This window comes from Camellia sinensis, chromosome 12, assembly GCF_055761805.1.
Source record: "Camellia sinensis isolate YWXY chromosome 12, ASM5576180v1, whole genome shotgun sequence".
Classification (NCBI taxonomy): Eukaryota; Viridiplantae; Streptophyta; class Magnoliopsida; order Ericales; family Theaceae; genus Camellia; species Camellia sinensis.
This window is the reverse complement of record NC_138972.1, coordinates 144112781-144130679: the sequence shown is the minus strand read 5'-3', so window position 1 is coordinate 144130679 and position 17899 is coordinate 144112781. Positions and strand designations below refer to the sequence as shown.

Genomic DNA, 17899 nt, shown 5'->3' with positions numbered 1-17899 from the left:
GAACAAATGGTTGAAATTATTTAAAAAGTTTAGGATTTATTTTTAAAAAATTAAAATCTCAAGGTCTAATTTGTAATAAGGGTCAAATCATATATTAATTTTTTAATAAAATAAATTTTTTTTACCCTACAAATCAATTTTAATCACAACTAAACAAAACTTAAATGCATATAATAATTTAAGAAAACCACAAAACATCACTAAACCCCAGACAAATGAGTAACTCAAATGGCAGAAGAAGCCATCTTTACCCTACCTAAGAAAGAATAATGTTTGAGAGCCACAATTTGTGTGGTTCAAATAGCTCAAATTTGTCAAAACGACGTTATTTTGGCATGTTTTGTGCTCAAAACGACGTCGTTTTGGCAATTTTGAGTCATTTGAGCCACAAAAATTGTAGTCCTTTACCATTGCCCCCTAAGAAATGGGTTTCTCGAGCCTCATTTTCCCTTCCTTAAGTTAGAGTGTTCCGTTTGGTAGAGTTATGAGAAAATAATTATAAATTTATACCTTAACAGTTTATAATTTATAACTATAAACATAAGTTGATTTTTTACTTATAAATTAAGTTTCTCATCCTCCACTCAAAGAATAAGTTGATTTTTAACTTACAAAAAGTTATAAACTGTATTGTTAAGCTGAATCAAACACATCAAAATAACTTAAATTAAGATAAAAGCTGAAATAAGCTGGAAATAAGTCCTATCAAACAGGACCGACATCTTATGTGTTGTAAGAAACATTACCGGACAATGAGATCTTCAAAAAATTATTATATATGTATGAAAATTTTTATAATTTTAATGATTAATATTAATAAAATTTATTATTAATTTATAACTATTTTTAAAGTTGTACACTTACTAAATAATAGAACATAATAATAATAATAATAATAATAATAATAATAATAGTAGGAAACAAATACCAATGGCAATTATTTTCATTAAAAAACAAAGGATGCGGTTAGGATGACAAGATGAGGTTGGCACGTACGCAAGGGTTGTCCAATAAGAGAGTATGGGTTGGGATAGGCAGGCTTGTCTCTATCCACTCAACCCAGAGTCAGCTGTCTTTTTTGACCGTTGGATCCCGCTCACTGGGTACTTTCCTTCATCCCACTTTTTTAAAGGGGTAAATTATAAGATTTATTTAAATTATAAATTATTTTTTAAAATAATTTCGATTCGTAACTCGAAAATACGGTAGCTCAAATTAGCTCGAATTGTAAAATGACGTCGTTTTGTTATTTTTTTCTTTTTTTTCTTTTTTTCCCTTCTCTCTGGTCTACAACTGAGACGAAGCAGAAGAAAAAAGAAGAAGTAAGAAGAGAAGGGGAGGGGAGAGAGTGAGAGAGATCAACCCAAATCAAAAACAGCTTTTTCTTCATCAAACCCGAGTTCATCTTCATCATCAAAAACACACCTTCATCAACAACAACACAGAAGCCTTCATCATCTCCAGATCAAAAAAAAAAAAACAGATCGATGATGGCAGATTCAGATCCAAACCCAAGTAAAAAAATAAATAAATATACAAAAAACATCATCTTCTTCATATCAGATCCAAACCCAAGTACCAAGTAAAAAAATATATATATATACAAAAAACATCATCTTCTTCAGATCAGATTTTTGGTAATAGGAATGTTTGGATCATCTTCTTGAAATTCTTTAGAAGATGATCCCGTGCATACCAAATTCTTGAAATTCTTCTTCAGATCAGATTTTTTATCCCGTGCATAGCACAGGTAATAGGAATGTTTGGATCATCTTTTTTATTGGATCATCTTCTTGAAGAATTTGATTGGATCATCTTCAGATCAGATCATCTTCTTGAAATTCTTCTTCTCCTCCTCTCTTCCTCTTTTCTCCTTCTCTCTCTCTTTTCTGTCCATATTCTGATTCAAAAAGCAAGAAAAAAAAAATCGAAATCCAAAACGACGTTATTTTGAGTTTTGAGCCGAATTCGAACTACGTTATTTTGGGTTTTGAGCCGAATTCGAATTACGGATCATTTTTCTTTTTTAAAATTTTAAAAATTATATTATGTTTTTTAAAATTTTTAATTTCATAATAAATATATCTTTTTATTAATAAATTATTAAATTAATTAATAATTTTTAATAATGTTAAAATTTTATTTCAATTAATAATTCAAATAATTTTATTATTATATAGATAAACAGTTAGAAATTTTATTTTTTCAATTAATTTTGTCAAATAAAAAATGATGACAATGAGGTATTTGTAATTTTCCAAATCACAGGGACAATTCGTATTTTAAGTAAACTTTAGAAGATATATTTGTAATTTATCCTTTTAAAATCTACAAAAAATAAAAAAAATAAAATTATTTTTTAATAAAAACAAAAAAAATTGATTTTTTTGTATTGAATAAAATCTTGATTTTAAATTTTTTTTAAAATTATTCTACATTAGATAGACTAGAAAAAAATTAAAAATTTAACACAAATTTTTAAAAAATCATTAAATATAAAAAAAGATTGGCATAAACTAAGTGCTCTTATTAAAATAAGGTCAAATTACCTCTCTACTTTTTATCCAATTTTTTTTATAAAAAATTAAAAAATATATTTATTTAAATTATTTCAAACAATTCTTATAACCTTTTATTAATGGGATTTACGTATAAAAAAATTATCTATTTATGTATATTTGCTGTCCAATTATGTAATCAATTTTTATAGTTATAAACGACACCTAGTTGGAACATGATGTAATTTGTACCTAAAACTTATTTATATAATGTTTTGTTAATTAATTTTGACGTTCTTACAACGTAAGCACACGTAAACATGGTTTGGCAATTGCAATATTTTTTTTAAGGGTCAAACAGTGTGACGTAGGCCTGGACTAAATTGCAATGCAAACTTCTCTTCTCCCTTCCCTAGCAATTTGTTTTAAACATATAAAAAATTCTCACCAAAAAAACAAGGTTAAATTACATTCACCTTTTTGAAAATTTAAAAAATATAATAAGTTTTATAATTTTTATATAATTATATTTATTTTTTTAATAATACTAAAAGGATCGAAATGTAAATTGTACAAAAAAACAAGAAAAAATAAAGAAATTTTTTTTTCAATTTAAAAGATATGATAACATTATTTTTCTATTCCTATGTTCAATGAATTATTGATGAAATTAGAGTAAAATGTTATGTGAACTAAATCTTTAAGAAAGCCCAATGTAATTATGTCAAAACTATGAAACTTGCTATATTTTCTCCAGACCTAAAGGAAGTCAGTGTATTTCACCAAAAAAAAATAAAGAGAGAATTTATTTTCTATTGATGAAAATTTAACAATTTGCAATGCTTTTTGATTTTTTCTTAAAGTACCAAACACCTCTCTATAAGATTTAAATCCGCAATTTCACACAATAAAATGATACTAGACAATAACCAGATCAAAGGTTCTGGTTAATTATGTATTACTTGTTTAAAAAACAGTCATTATTCTACGCATAACTCATAAAATGCTAATTTTAAGTCTACACACACCACACATTTCACTCTTTGGGTAAAGCTCTAGTTAAAATTTCCGCAGAAGAGAGAGCTACTATATCTGGATGACATTCGAATTCTCTCATGTCATCTTCATTCAAGGTCATTGAAACTTCAATTCCCTCCCCACATTTGGTATCCATAAGAGAAATCAGCTCGACAGGCTTAGATGTTGTAGTCACCCATGCAGGTTGTCCCCAACCAAAATCAACTTCATAGCAAGAGAACTTCCTCAAGCTACTAAAATAAAAGAAATCAACATTGCTAGGCTTGTCTGCACCATTCTCATTGTAGTGGTTTATCAACATGGAGTAAATATCATCACCATGTTGTACATTGGCATAGTCCTCACTGGTCTTGTTTATTGCTTCCTTGAGTAGAAACACCAAGTCATGTAGCTCCATCTTGTTCTCCTCCGCCATAAATCTAGCGGTCGAGTGAGTGAAGAGGTTGCCAAAAGGGTTTTTGGGTGGTTGTAAACCGGTTCTCTCGCGTAAGTCCATTGAAAGGGACAATACGGAAGGCCTTAAGTACCCGTGTTTGGCTCGAGCAATGTCGATGAGAGTCCTCCATATGAGGGCTGTCACCACAAGGATTCTTGAAGGTTGGCGTTTGGGTGGCGTACCTGATTCAGAGGATGAAGATTTTGTTGGAATTAGATCTAAAATTTTATTGAAAATCAGTTGTATGAAATTATGAACACATAAATACATGAGTAAATAAATAAAAAAAAATGTAAGTTAAAGAGTATAGGCTAGTTGAAATATTGTCCAAAAACCAAAAATCAAACATCATTTGGTTTTAGTTGTTTGGTTGCATAAAGTGAAGTAAAGTGAAAAAAATACAATAAAAAGAAAATTTATTTTCTTCTTCATTTGGTTGATCAAAATTTTGGAAGAAAGTTAAGAGATATATTGTAATTTTTTTTTTACACAAAAAATTGAAAGCTAAAACATTAAAAAAAAAAAACTTGCTTGATGTACACAAAAGTTTTAAAAATAAATAAAACAAAATTAAATAAATATATTTGGTGAGTTGTTGGAGATTGTAGTATAGTGGTGGAGTGTGGACTATTGTAGTGGTTGATCATTGGAATTGATGGCCAGAATATTACGGGATGGTTGAGGGCTGTCGGAATGTGTCTTGAGGCCATGTGTGATGAGTGTTTGATTATTAGAGCCTGTCGAAAGATGACCAGAGCTCACTAAAAGGTTGTCGATGGATGGTGGCTAGAGCTAAGGAAGCAGAGAGAATAATTCTTTTTAAAAAAAAAACAAGTAAAACACTGTTTTGTTTTCAAAGTTTTAAAATCAAAAAAAAAATGACAAAACACAGTATAACAACAAATCTTTATTTCAAGTTTAAAAAAAATAAAATTAAAACAAAAGCATAAAAGGAAAATTTTACCAAAGATTGTACAAGAAATTTTACTTTCATGCATTTTTCTCCCCTAAACAAAATCCCAAAAAATATTTAAAATTTTCTTTTTCCTCTACTTTCTAAGCCTTTCATCCTACCCAAACTCAGTCTTGAATTTAAATTTAATATTTTTAAAATAATAAAAATCAAACTCAAACAAATGGGAAAACACAAACTTTTAAAGCTTCCCTCCTTACCCAAAGAAACTCCAACAACTTTGGCTTTCAAGGTTGATATCGTTGCAGCATCGAGCACAAACCTCTTAGCGACAAGCTTTTTAACCCCTTGGTCCCTCCGCGGATGCGGCTTGAGGTCAGAAAGTTCTCTCGCTGGAAAAAGAGAACCCAACTCGAAACTCGGCCACATTGCTTTTTCAATCCCTTCTTTGCTAGCAATTGCCCATTCTTTGATGAATGTTGCCTGTGTAAACCCATCAATGATTTTGTGCGAAATTCGCATCCCCACTGCAAATCCACCCTGCTCAAACGTACTGATCTGGATGGCGGCTACTGGACTCGGGTTCGAGCTAGCCATGGCCATTGCAGTGGGAGCAAAAGAATCCACCAGCTCAGGTCTTCCATGGACAAGCTCTGCGAGTGAAATGTTATGTACTCGTGCTTCAAAAACTTCAACCCCTTGGTCGTTACAATCAACCAAGAGATCCTCTTTCACATACTTACCTAACATAGAGGAGACGAAAAATGAAAAATAAGATGAAAAAATATGGAGCCAAGTCCAAATATGAATTAATCTGAATTATAGGTTGATGTTTTAGGATAAAATTCATAATAAAATTTCCAAATTTGTACTGTTACTAAAAAAAGAGAGAATAAATTAGTATGATTGATTTCAGTTTTCTGAATTTAATTTACTAAAAATTGAGTTTTTTTTTTTTTTGTTTTTAGTGAATATTTTTAAAATTTTAATCAATTTTTTTTACTTTTTTAGATGCACCTTACTTAGATGTATCTAAATAGTAACAAATTTATGAAAAAATATTTAAAAAAATTAATAAATACACAAAAATATAAAAATATGTACTAAATTTTAGTATTTTTTTGTATTTTTGATATTTAGTGAATTTTTTAAATATTTTTTTCACAAATATTATATTTTTTAAGTGTATTTATGTTAAGTGTGTCTAAAAATTAAAAAAATTACTTAAAATATTTTAAAATTTTATTGAAAATAAAAAAATATGAAAAATAAAAAAATAAAATTTTCGGAAAAGTGTTTTCAGGAAACCATCTAAACAAGTTGAATTTTTCTTTAATGAACCTTTTTTTGGAATAAAAAAAATACTTTTTAGATTTTTTAGACTAGTCGGACCTATTTGACACACATATTTTAAAAAATAAGTCATTAAAAAAATTAAAATAAAATAAAAACTTTTTTAGGTGAGAGAGCGTAAAACGACAAGTAATATATTTTTTTAGGTGATGAAGTACTAACTTGATAACTCTAGTAGTTTCTTTTCATGCTATGTGGGTTAAGGCTTCTTATCCACAACAATAGGTTAAAGAGAAACTAAAACTTAAAATTTTATTTTTTTCTTTAAAAAAAATTAATCTGTATAATTTGAAAATAATTAATAACTAACACTATTATATAGTAAATGAAGTATGTCCATTTCCCCTCTTTAAGTCCATCTTTGTTTACCTGCTAGCGGATAAAAATGTACTAAGATATCAGAGAGCGACTTCTCTAACTGTTTGAGCCACTTGACATTGTCGTTCTCAGCTTGGGCTTCATGGTTTTTGTCATTTGAAAGGAAGAAGAAGACGATGCCGGGATAGGCGGGAGGAGCGAGCTGATCGAAGAACGAAAGCTTGTATTTTCGATGGGTAGGGGGTGTTGGGAGTGATGGTTTTATGAACTTGCTGGAGATGATTTCAACCTTCATTTTCATCAAATTTTCTAGATTTCTCGTGATCATGAATGGCAAAGATGCCATTACGTGATATATATACTTAAAAATGTTGATCTGTCTAACATTCAAATGTTTGTCACATGGGTGGGGGTTGAAGAAGAATGGTGGATATATGCAGATATAGGTATGGCAATTATGGCAAGTCTCACTAAATTGGACATTCTAGTTATTTATTTTTGGACCACATGTTATTGATGTTCATGTGTTGTCCGTCCTAACTGGGTTGTTGCGATATATGGCACATGTCTTCTTCTTCTTCTTCTTTTTTTTTTCTTTTTCTTTTTTTTTTTTTTTTTGATGACTCAGGTATCCCCACAACCGAAGCATGGGACTAATCCTGAGGGCCCTGAAGTTAACGACCGGGCAAACCTCCAGTGGCCCGCACAGTAGCCCGTGGGGAATATATGGCACATGTCTTGCCGTGAGATTATCTGTAATCCCATGATTTGATCTTTATTATTTTTTTAAAAATTGTTAAAATTATGTTAATTGTTATTTAACAGAAAAACAAAAACAAATGTGATTTTATTATGAGATTACAAATGTTCAATTAATCTGATTTTTTACATAGATGATTTACTCAATAAACTCCACAATAAAAACAATTCAGAATATTGAAATATGCCTAAGACAAACTCTCACAGGCCTTACATGGCACAACAACAACCTCAATTCTTATTGTAACTTGATTTTTATCGGCAGTGTTGGGGACCCCCAGTGGCGGGTGACCCCCAGCACCTCTACCTCCACGTGAGGGGCTGCCAAACCAAGACTAAACCAAAAAACAAAAAAAAAAAATTGGACCAACCACACCCCACTAAGGGCCCTGGGAGTCACCCCCAGTGGGGGTCTGCCTCTTTTTCCGATTTTTATTGGTTCAGAGAATGAGACTCAATACTTTTGTTGGACAATATTCACTGTATTACGAATAAATTATATTTGTGTACTTAACAACAAATAGAAGAAATAAAGAAAATGAGAGAGATTGTTTGATTACAAAAATCAAACCAGAAAATAAAATAAATAAATAAATAAAAATAGATTTTTATTTTGTTACAAAAACAATATCAAAATCTGAAATAGAAAAATAATAAAACAGAAAGTAAATTAATTACTTACCAAATTAATTTGTTGAACAAATTTTATTGATCAAGTCCAGTGTTTAACACTGTGTCCTTAAGATAGATTCTTCCTCTCCACGGTGCTTTCAGATTGTGGACGTCTATCCTCCAGGATAAAATGGTCATCTGCGAATAATAACAGCACTACAAATTATTCGTACAACGAACACACTTCGTGTTTACACTTTTTCTCACAGAAAATTAAATGCAGCAAAATGCAGAGAGAGCAGGCAGAATTTTGGAACGAAAATTAAGTGAAAAAACCAAGTGAGGGATTGCCTATTTATAGATGTAAAGGTGGCTGTACAGATTTGAATCCAACAGGTATGGTTTGAATTTGAACAGGTAAGGCACTGTTTCAACAGATACGAACTGTTTGGGTTTGAAATTTAAGTAGATTTGAATCTGTCCGGTTTATATTGGCCAGATATAGACCTGTTTAGGTGGAGGGAAAACTGGACAGATTTCGGAATTAATTTCAAATTCTAAACAGATTTTATTTTACCAAAAAATAAAATTAAATTCAAATGTTTTTGGCCCAAAAAGATAGGTATTGGGCCGGACAAGCCCAACCCAACCTCACACCACACACCCGCGCCCAAGCCTAGCCCAACCTGCTTGCCCGACCGGACGGCAGCGCACGCGTGTGTGTTTATTTTGGGTCCAATGGGTCTAGCCCACTTTGTCCATAACCTCCTTCTATAAAACTTGGGTGCCCTTTGGGGCCTACCCTGTAACAACCCTGATTTCTTCATAAGTCTTTATTTATTTATTGTTACTTGATTTTATTTTTGACTTTATTAATTGCGTACTTATATAAGAATTTAATGTGGTATTTAATTAATTTAATGTGTAAGTTAATTATATATAATTAATCTGAATATTTATATTTATATATTTTATATATATTAAAAAATAAATTATTGATATAAATTTTATATAAGATATTTATATTTATATATGTGATTTATTTGTATAATATAATATAATATAATAGGAAATTAAGTTATTATATATATAATATAATATGGGTGTGTTTGATGGGACGGGCTGGATAAGGGGGATTAAAATTCATCGGACTTGAATTTTGTGACTGTGAATCCCCAGAATTATTTGGTTGGATTGGATATGTATCATGTGTTTGTTTTTTTCATGGAATCAGATGTCTGGAAATGACTTGTGAATCTAATGTTTGGTTGGACAGATTGGATATGATAAATGAACAAAAGACTATTTTACCCTTTCAATTGTTTACTAAGTAATAGCAATATCAAACATATCTTTAATATTTTAATTATTTTTAGCTAGACTAAATAAAAATTTATTTTATTTTATTTTTTACACAATTAAGTAAATTTATTTTTTGAAAATTAAATAAATAAAATATCAATAAAAATATATGTTATTTTTTCATTAAAATTTTAAATAAATTTGTTTTTAAAAATAATAATAATTAAACAATGAAATTAAATAAAACATCTATTAAATTTAAATAATGAAATTAAATAAAATATAAACAAAATTTTAAAATAAAACATCAATAAAATTTCGACAAAAAATTATTTTAAAAAAATTAAATAAATAAAACATCAATAAAAAGTTAAATAAAATTATTTTATTTTCAAATTGAGACATTTAAATTTTATTGAATTTTATTAGATATAATACATAATTAAATAATAGATGGTCAAAATGGTCATTTTACCACCTAATTCCAACAGTGGATAGTCCCCAAAAAATTGTCCTATACACCCCCCAAGATACAGTAGTCCCCCATCTAGGGGATAAGAAGTCCATGTCCGGCGGACTAAAAAAAAAACAAACGGCGGATTGGATGCTTCTCTTGGATTACAATCCGTACAGGAAATATTCCCCCTATCCGCACAATCAAACACACCCTAAAAGTAGTCAACTAGGTTTAGAAGTTCAAAAGAAAACAAAGAAAGAAAAAAAAAAGAAAAAGAGGAGAGCAGCAAGACCGTGAGAGAGAGAGAGAGGGGGAGAGAAAGAAAAGGGTGTTGTGGCTTAACCCATAGAGAGGAACGACGGGAGGAAGAAAAAAAGAGAGGAGTGAAATGAGGAGAAAAAAAAGATTAGAGTTTTGTTTTGGTGGTTTCATTAGTTTTTCAAATAATTTTTTGATCTTCAAAAAAATTTTGTGAATACAAAATTCACTTCCATTGATTTATATTTAACTCATTGTTTTTATTTATTTGATGTTGAATTGATTTCATATTACGCATGTAGATGATTGATCGATTTTAATTATTTTGATTGGTTGTATATGTAAGGTTTTGGGTTTTTTTATGATTGATTGATTTTAATTATTTTGTTTAGTTGTGTATGTAAGGTTTAGAGTTTTTAGTTGATTGATTAATTGATTTTAATTATTTTGATTAGTTGTGTATGCCAAGTTTAGGATTTTTTTATATGGATTTATTTTATGATTGTAATCACACTCATGGTTATATGAAATTAAAATTAATTAGGAACTCATAAATAAATTCCTTATACTCCACCATGACTCCATGGATTGTTATTTTATTTAGTGTTGGTGAGAAAGAGTGTATAAAAAAAAAGTGAGGATTATGGCATTTATTTGAATGCCTTAAGTTTGGCATTATTATGTTTGTTCTCATGAGTGAGATGTTTTGTATATGTATATTGTTGCCTCGTTCTCATGAGTGAACGAGTGTTTTGAGGTGTTAGGTATGCAGGAGGCACATGGGATATGTGTGTAGGCCGGAAGTGATGGGCCAAAATGGTGGAGTTAAAGTACAAAGAATTAAATATGAGTTTATTGTTATAGTGTGAATTGTATTGATTTGTACATCTTGAAAAATAGTAAACGACCTTGATAAATTATGAAATTTGAGGAGAGGCATATATCCGTGATTCTAGACAACTTTTGTGTTTTAACTTTTTATTAAAAAGACCGATTAGAACTTATAATCGAATGATCTTGATTATAGTAATTTTGATTCATTTTAGCAATGCAGATTTTAGAGACTGTTTTAACCCACGAAATGAGTTCATTTTTATTGGTTTCACGTAAACTGAAGTAAACATTATTTTGAACACTTTTCGTGTTTTGAAATTTTCCAAAAAAATCGTCTTAAGAAAGTTTCTGTTCGTTTTCAGTTTCAGATTTTTCGGTTGAATTCCGTTTAGGTTCTTCTATCTAGTTTTTCTCTCAACCTGTTCAGTTTCTACTAAATTTGTTCGCCTTGCCTTTTAGAAAATTTGATTCTGTACAATTTTTGTTCTTTGAGTTTTGGTCAATTCGAATTATTTAAGTGCGAAACGGTGCATTTTGATACTTCTTTAGCAAGTTAATTATGATTAAATTATGCTAATTTTATTTTTTTCAAGATGGTGGGTCTTACTAACTTTTTATGCAGGGCTAGCCCACCATATTTTTATTTTTTATTTTTTTTATTTTATAGTCAATTTATATTTCATTGCGTACGGATAAGAAACTAAATGCCACCGTATTTCGAGAAAACTACCCATTCATCTCGGTGCGGATAAAACTACTTGTCTTGTCCTATAACAAAAATTAAATGTATTTTTTTTTTGTGTCTGGTGGACACGTGAGTGTTAAATCTTGTACTCATACCAGTATACCTGTATATTGACCCGTTTTATCTCTTGGCAACTCGATTGCGTTCCATTTGAGTGCAGCCCAGCTTCCTTTGCAGAATTAGTTGGGACTATGGTGGTGTCAAGAAATAATTATGATCGTAGGACATGTCTTTTGGTTTTCATGAGCTCAAGGTTGATATTAGTTTATGTATTTATTATTTTTTATGACTTTAGTATTTTTGACAATTTGGCATTGTAGATTGTTTTTCAACACTACATTATTTAAGTTGTTTTGACTAATTGTTGCTACTTTACTATTGGATGTATTGGTTAGGTATGAAATTATGGTGGATGGTTTAGTTAGCGTTTTGCTAGTTTTTTTTTTTTTTTTTTTTCTCATCCCTTGTAATCTTTTGAGCATGAGAATTTATTTAAACCTTATGAGCATGAGATTTGATGGTAGAATATTGATGGGGGATTTAGTCCTAATTTAATATTTAATTGTTCGAATTTTGGGGTGTGACATACCCTAAATTCCAAACTCAAGCCTTATAAACCCACTCAAAGTTTGCCCACCAAATCAATGGGGGACAAGCCTTAAACCAAACCTTTAGGAAATTTCACCAAAAACACCATTTCCATGGAGCTCTCTTTGGCTTCAATTTTCCGTTCACCCAATAATGGTTTTGAGCAACCAAATATACCACGTGAATCACAACACGGCATAGAACGTGTTACCACTTTATCCCGCCAACTTTAGCGTATGGGTCCCACATAAAAAATAGATCAAAGTTAAGGAAAAATCATATTTTCCAAAACCATTTCTTGCAATCCCCTATATGAATGGAATTTGATGACAACGGAAATGCAACAGTATGCAGATTTTGGCGAAAGAGTATACATCGAAAATATCTTGCATCAGGTTAGGTAGCTTTCGGCCTTGAACCTTTCCTAGTGATAACCTATCGGACTTACTAGCTAACCAATGGACACGATGCCTTGAATTGTTTAGCCGTTTGTGTAAGCCAAGACAATAGATTTCATACAATATATTTTCTGACACATCGTGGTTCTCACAATTGTGTTCATTTTGGCCTTGAACGCTCTTGGTTATTCATGAGTGTTTCTAGAGAATTTAGCCTCTTCATTCTCATAGAACCGGCCCCAGTTCGACACTCATATTGTTGATTCTTATTGTGAGTATCTGTTATACTCGTCTTGATTTTTATGCCTAAATCAAGATATAAGTAATCATTAAAAGTAAAGCTTATTCTTAAATCCCAACATACAACACATGTTGCAGATATCACTTTCACCATAAGAATGGGTAAGAAATTTTAATCCCTTGGTAATTATTGGCAAGCCACACATAACTTAGTTGTCCCTTAGAACTTAGTTCTTGGGATCTTCAGTCATTTAAGTAGGGTTACTATTATAATGACTCTTATGTAATAGGCTTTAATCACATCCCTTTTATGAACTATGCACTTGCTCTTTTGTCAAACCTTTTGTTAACGGATCCACAATATTCTCTTTAGATTTTATATAATCTATTGAGATTATTCTATTTGAGAGCAATTTCCTTACGGTATTATGTCGACGACGAATATGTCATAACTTACCATTATACATATGATTTTGTGCCCTGCCTATTGCAGATTAACTATCACAATGAATACAAATAGTTGGCACAGGTTTTGGCCACATTGGAATGTCTTCTAAGAAGTGGCGAAGCCATTCTCCTTCTTCTCCTTCTTTGTCTAAAGCAATGAACTTAGATTCCATCGTGGATCGTGCAATGCATGTTTGTTTTGTGGACTTCCAAGAAATAGTAGCGCCCTCCAGAATAAAGACATATCCACTGGTGAATTTTGAATCTTTAGTATCCAATATTCAATTGGCATCACAATAACCTTCTAGTACTGCAGGATATCGAGGAAAGTTCAAACCATGATCATGAGAAAATCTTAGATATCTAAAAACTCGAATGATCGCTTTTCAATGGTCTTCTCCAAGGTTACTAGTGTACCACTCAATTTACTGACAACATAAGCTATATTAGGACGAGTGCAATTCATTAGGTACATTAGGCTTCCAATGATTTGGGAGTATTTTAGCTGAGACACCACATCACCTTTATTTTTCGATAAATAAAGACTGATATCTACAGGTGTTCTTGCTACATTCATATCATCCTTGATATATTTACCAATAATTTTCTCAATATAATGAGATTGAGATAATGCATATCCATAAGATGTTTTAGTAATTTTCATTCCTAATATTATATTCTCGACTCCCATACTTTTCATATCAAATCTTTTGTTCAGCATTTGCTTGGTTGATTTGATCATGTTTTGACTACTTCTAACAATAAGCATGCCATCCACATAAAGACAAACTATGACATATCATTGGTCAGTGTTTTTAACATAGGCGCACTTGTCACATTCGTTTATCTTAAATCCATTAGTAAGCATAGCATGATTAAATTTTTCATGTCATTGCTTAGGCGCTTGTTTTAACCCATAAAGAGATTTTACAAGCCGACAAACTTTCTTTTCTTGTCCTGGCACTACAACCCCTTCGGGTTGCTCCATATAGATCTCTTCATTTAGATCACTGTTTAAGAAAACTTTCTTAACATCCATTTGATGTATCTCTAAATTATACAACGATGCTATAGCAATAAGCATGCAGATAGATGTTATTCTTGCCACAGGGGAATATGTGTCAAAATAGTCAAGACCTTTTTTTTGTCTGTAACATTTTACTACAAGTCTTACTTTATACTTGTCTATTGAACCATCTGCTTTCATTTTTCTCTTGAATATCTACTTATATCTAAGAGGTTTAGAACCAGATGGAAGATCCACAAATTCCCAAGTATGATTTTGCATAATAGATTCAATTTCATTATTAACAGCCTTTTTTTTACAAAGGTGCTTCAGGACTTGTCATTACTTCCTTAAAGCTTTGAGGTTCATTTTCTAACAGATATGTCAGAAAATTTGGATCAAAGAATTTTGATGTTCTTGCTCTCTTGCGTCGTCTTGGTTCATCATCAGTTAAATCTTACTAGTCGAGACCATTACTAGTCTCTTGCATTTGATTGTTATTAGTCTCTTGACTTTGTGTACAATAATAAGTTCTTTTATGTGAACCTAATTCTTGTCCTCTCTTGTAAGGAAAATCATGTTCAAAAAACACAGCATTCCTTGACTCTATAATAGTGTTCACATTTATATAAGGTATTTCTGATTTATAAGTTAGAAACCGATATGCACTACTATTCTAAGCATAACTAATAAACACACAATTCACGGTTTTTGGTCCTATCTTAGTCTTTTTAGGAACAGGAACTTCTACCTTTGCCAAGCACCCCTATACTTTTAAGTATTTGTAGGAAGGTGGTCGTCATTTCCACAATTCATAAGAAGTGTTGTTGGTTTTCTTGTGGGGTATTCTGTTAAGAATATAATTAGCAGACAATATTACTTCCCTTCACAAGTTCTGCGATAAGCTTGAACTTAATAACATGGCATTCATCATTTCTTTAAGGGTTCTGTTACTCCTTTCAACAATTCTATTTTGTTGTGGAGAACAGGGTGCTGTCATTTGGTGAATAATGTCATGTTGTGCACAAAATTCATTTAAAAGTGCATCATATTTACCACCCCTTTCGCTTCTAATCATTTTAATGGTTTTACCAAGTTGATTTTCAACTTTAGTTTTGTAGAGTTTAAACATTTCTAAGGCTTCATCTTTACTTCTAAGTAAGTATACATAACAATATCTTGTGAAATCATCGATAAATGTTATAAAATACTTATTGCCTCCTCTCATTTGAACAAATTTAAGATTACACACATCAGTATGAATTAATTCTAGAGGTTCAGTTTTTCTTTCAACCGATTTAAATGAAGTCTTAGTTAGTTTCGCTTCTATACAAATCTCACATTTGTGATTAGGATCAATTTCAAACTTTAGTATATAATCCAAACCAATTAATCTATGCAAAGTATCAAGATTCACATGTCCTAATTTACCATGCTATAAATTTGACTCAAGAATATAAGCAAAAGATGTGTTATTCTTATTAATAGCAAGTTTTGGTACAACCGCCATTACATTCAACTTGAATGACCATCATTCATGTATCCCTTACCAATATACATACCACTCTTTGTTAATACAAATTTATCAAACTCAAATACAAACCTAAAACCATTTTTACTTAAAAAAGAGCTAGAAACTAAATTCTTCCGGATGTCTGGTACATGCAATACGTTGTTGAGGGTAAGTTCCTTCCCTGATGTCATCTTCAAGATCACCTTTCTTTGTCCAACCACAGTAAAGTAAAAGAATTTCCCATGCAAAGTTGTTCACCATTTGCAGCCTTATTATAAGTAATGAACATCTTCTTGTCCGCGCATATGTGTCGAGTTGCTTCTATGTCAACCCACCATTCCTTGGGATTTCCAACCAAATTAGCCTTAGACACCACAACAGAGAGATTGATGTCATTTACCCCGTTAGAAATGTATTCAACTTCTGTCACATTGGCTTGATTGGTAGTCTTCTTGTTTGTACTTCCACGATCATTTTTAGGGCGGCAGCAATCAGAGGTTCGATGTCCGGTCTTGCCACAGTTATAGTATTTTCCTTTGAACTTCTTATTGTCATTGTTGTCGCCTTGTTTAGGACTGTCTCCAACAAACTTCTTCTTTTTGTTATGTGGTTTGTGCACTTGTTCAACCACATTAGCCTTGGACTCAATGAGATTTTTACTATTCCGCTTTTTAGCCTTACGGTTATCTTCCTCAATTCTTAGTCTTATAATTAATTCATCTATGGTCATCTCCTTGCGTTTATGTTTTAAATAATTTTTGAAATCTTTCCAAGTTGGTGGTAATTTTTCCACTAACGCAGTGACTTGGAAAGACTCGCCCATAGATATATGCTCAGCATGAATATCATGCAAAATTAATTGAAAATTTTGAACTTGAGAAATTACCTTTTGGGAGTCTACTATAACGAAGTCTAGAAATTTACCGACAGCAAATTTCTTCGTACCAGCATCCTCTGTCTTGTATTTTTTCTCTAAGGAATCTCATAATTCTTTTGTTGTTTTCAAAGGGTTGTACACATTATACCAGCATGTCATCAAGGCTATTAAGGATGTAGTTTTTGCACAAAAAATTAGAATATTTCTAAGCATTTACAGCAGCTACAACTTGCCGATCACTTTCATTTTCTCTAAGTACTGGAGCCTCTTCACGGAGAAACCGGGCCAGATTTAGAGTTATAAGATAGAATAGCATTTTCTTCTGCCATCTCTTAAATTCGGTGCAATTAAATTTTTTTCGCTTTTCCCTATGATTTATTGGAACTTGAACATGGTTCTGGATAGGGACCAGAGTCATTATAATAATCGGATTTCGAGTACTACTTTCAGCAGTCATAATATCTGATTACAAAAATCAGAAAAACCAAAACACAAATTAATTTTCTAGTTACTCAAATCAGAAAATAAATTATAACACAAAATAATTTTATTTTTCTAGTTACGAAAACCAGGAAAATAAATTACTACACAATAATTTTCCGTAACACTATTACACAAAATAATATTCTGAAACTGTTAATGACACCAGTATATTACTACTATTTGTCAAACAGTATATGACTACTATTGTCACGACCCCAAACCGCCCCTAGTAGTTTGGTGCCGTGATGGCCAGTAATCCGTAATTACCGAAGGCCAACTTTTCAAAACTTAACACAATCAGAGTATGGATATATGGGGCTCACAGATGCGGAAGCGATAAATCAAATACAAGTGGTCCATAAGAGCTGTGCGTAGATCAAGCAATGCCAAACATTTCCAATTAACTTCTCAACTTGAATACAACAGCGTAAAAATACATGTTACATCTTGATCAAAAGGCTTCTCGAGCCGACATAAACAAAAGTACAGCTAATACAAGTCAAGAAACATGATTTTCAAGATTTGCCGACATGCAAAGCAGGGCACCGCCGACGTAAATACAAAAGCAAAGTCGACATAAGTACGAATCCAAAACAAGCATCCAAAACGATCTAGGCGTCGCCGCCGTCCTGCTCATCACCTACATATATATAGAGGGATGAGTACAAATACTCAGTGAATGGTACTAATAATAAAGGTTTTGCATGAATATAGCCGAGGTCCTTCAAAACGAAACACATCAAACTTTAGCAAGACAAGGGTTGAACCGTATTCATCAATCAAATATCATAACATCGGCGAAGCAAGGGATGAACCGTATTCAT

General features: G+C 31.4%; 1 protein-coding gene across 1 annotated transcript; it reads right to left on the bottom strand.

Moving 5' to 3' along the window:
- Positions 1–3411: 3411 nt before the first annotated feature.
- Positions 3412–6917, bottom strand: LOC114264717 (acetyl-CoA-benzylalcohol acetyltransferase). Its single transcript, XM_028205408.2, has 3 exons — positions 6608–6917; positions 5146–5628; positions 3412–4154 (listed from the first exon to the last, which is right to left on the bottom strand). The coding sequence occupies exons 1-3, from the start codon at positions 6900–6902 to the stop codon at positions 3535–3537; spliced, it is 1398 nt and encodes a 465-aa protein (XP_028061209.2). The 5' UTR covers positions 6903–6917; the 3' UTR covers positions 3412–3534.
- Between the last annotated feature and the right edge of the window lie 10982 nt (positions 6918–17899).

Excerpts from the sequence above, each read along its gene's own strand:
- LOC114264717 (XM_028205408.2), bottom strand. The coding sequence starts at position 6,902 with ATGGCATCTTTGCCATTCATGATCACGAGAAATCTAGAAAATTTGATG. Across the intron at positions 5,629-6,607 it reads ACATTTTTATCCGCTAGCAG|GTAAGTATGTGAAAGAGGAT; the intron begins GTAAACAAAGAT and ends CCTCTATGTTAG. Across the intron at positions 4,155-5,145 it reads AGTTGTTGGAGTTTCTTTGG|GTACGCCACCCAAACGCCAA; the intron begins GTAAGGAGGGAA and ends CCTCTGAATCAG.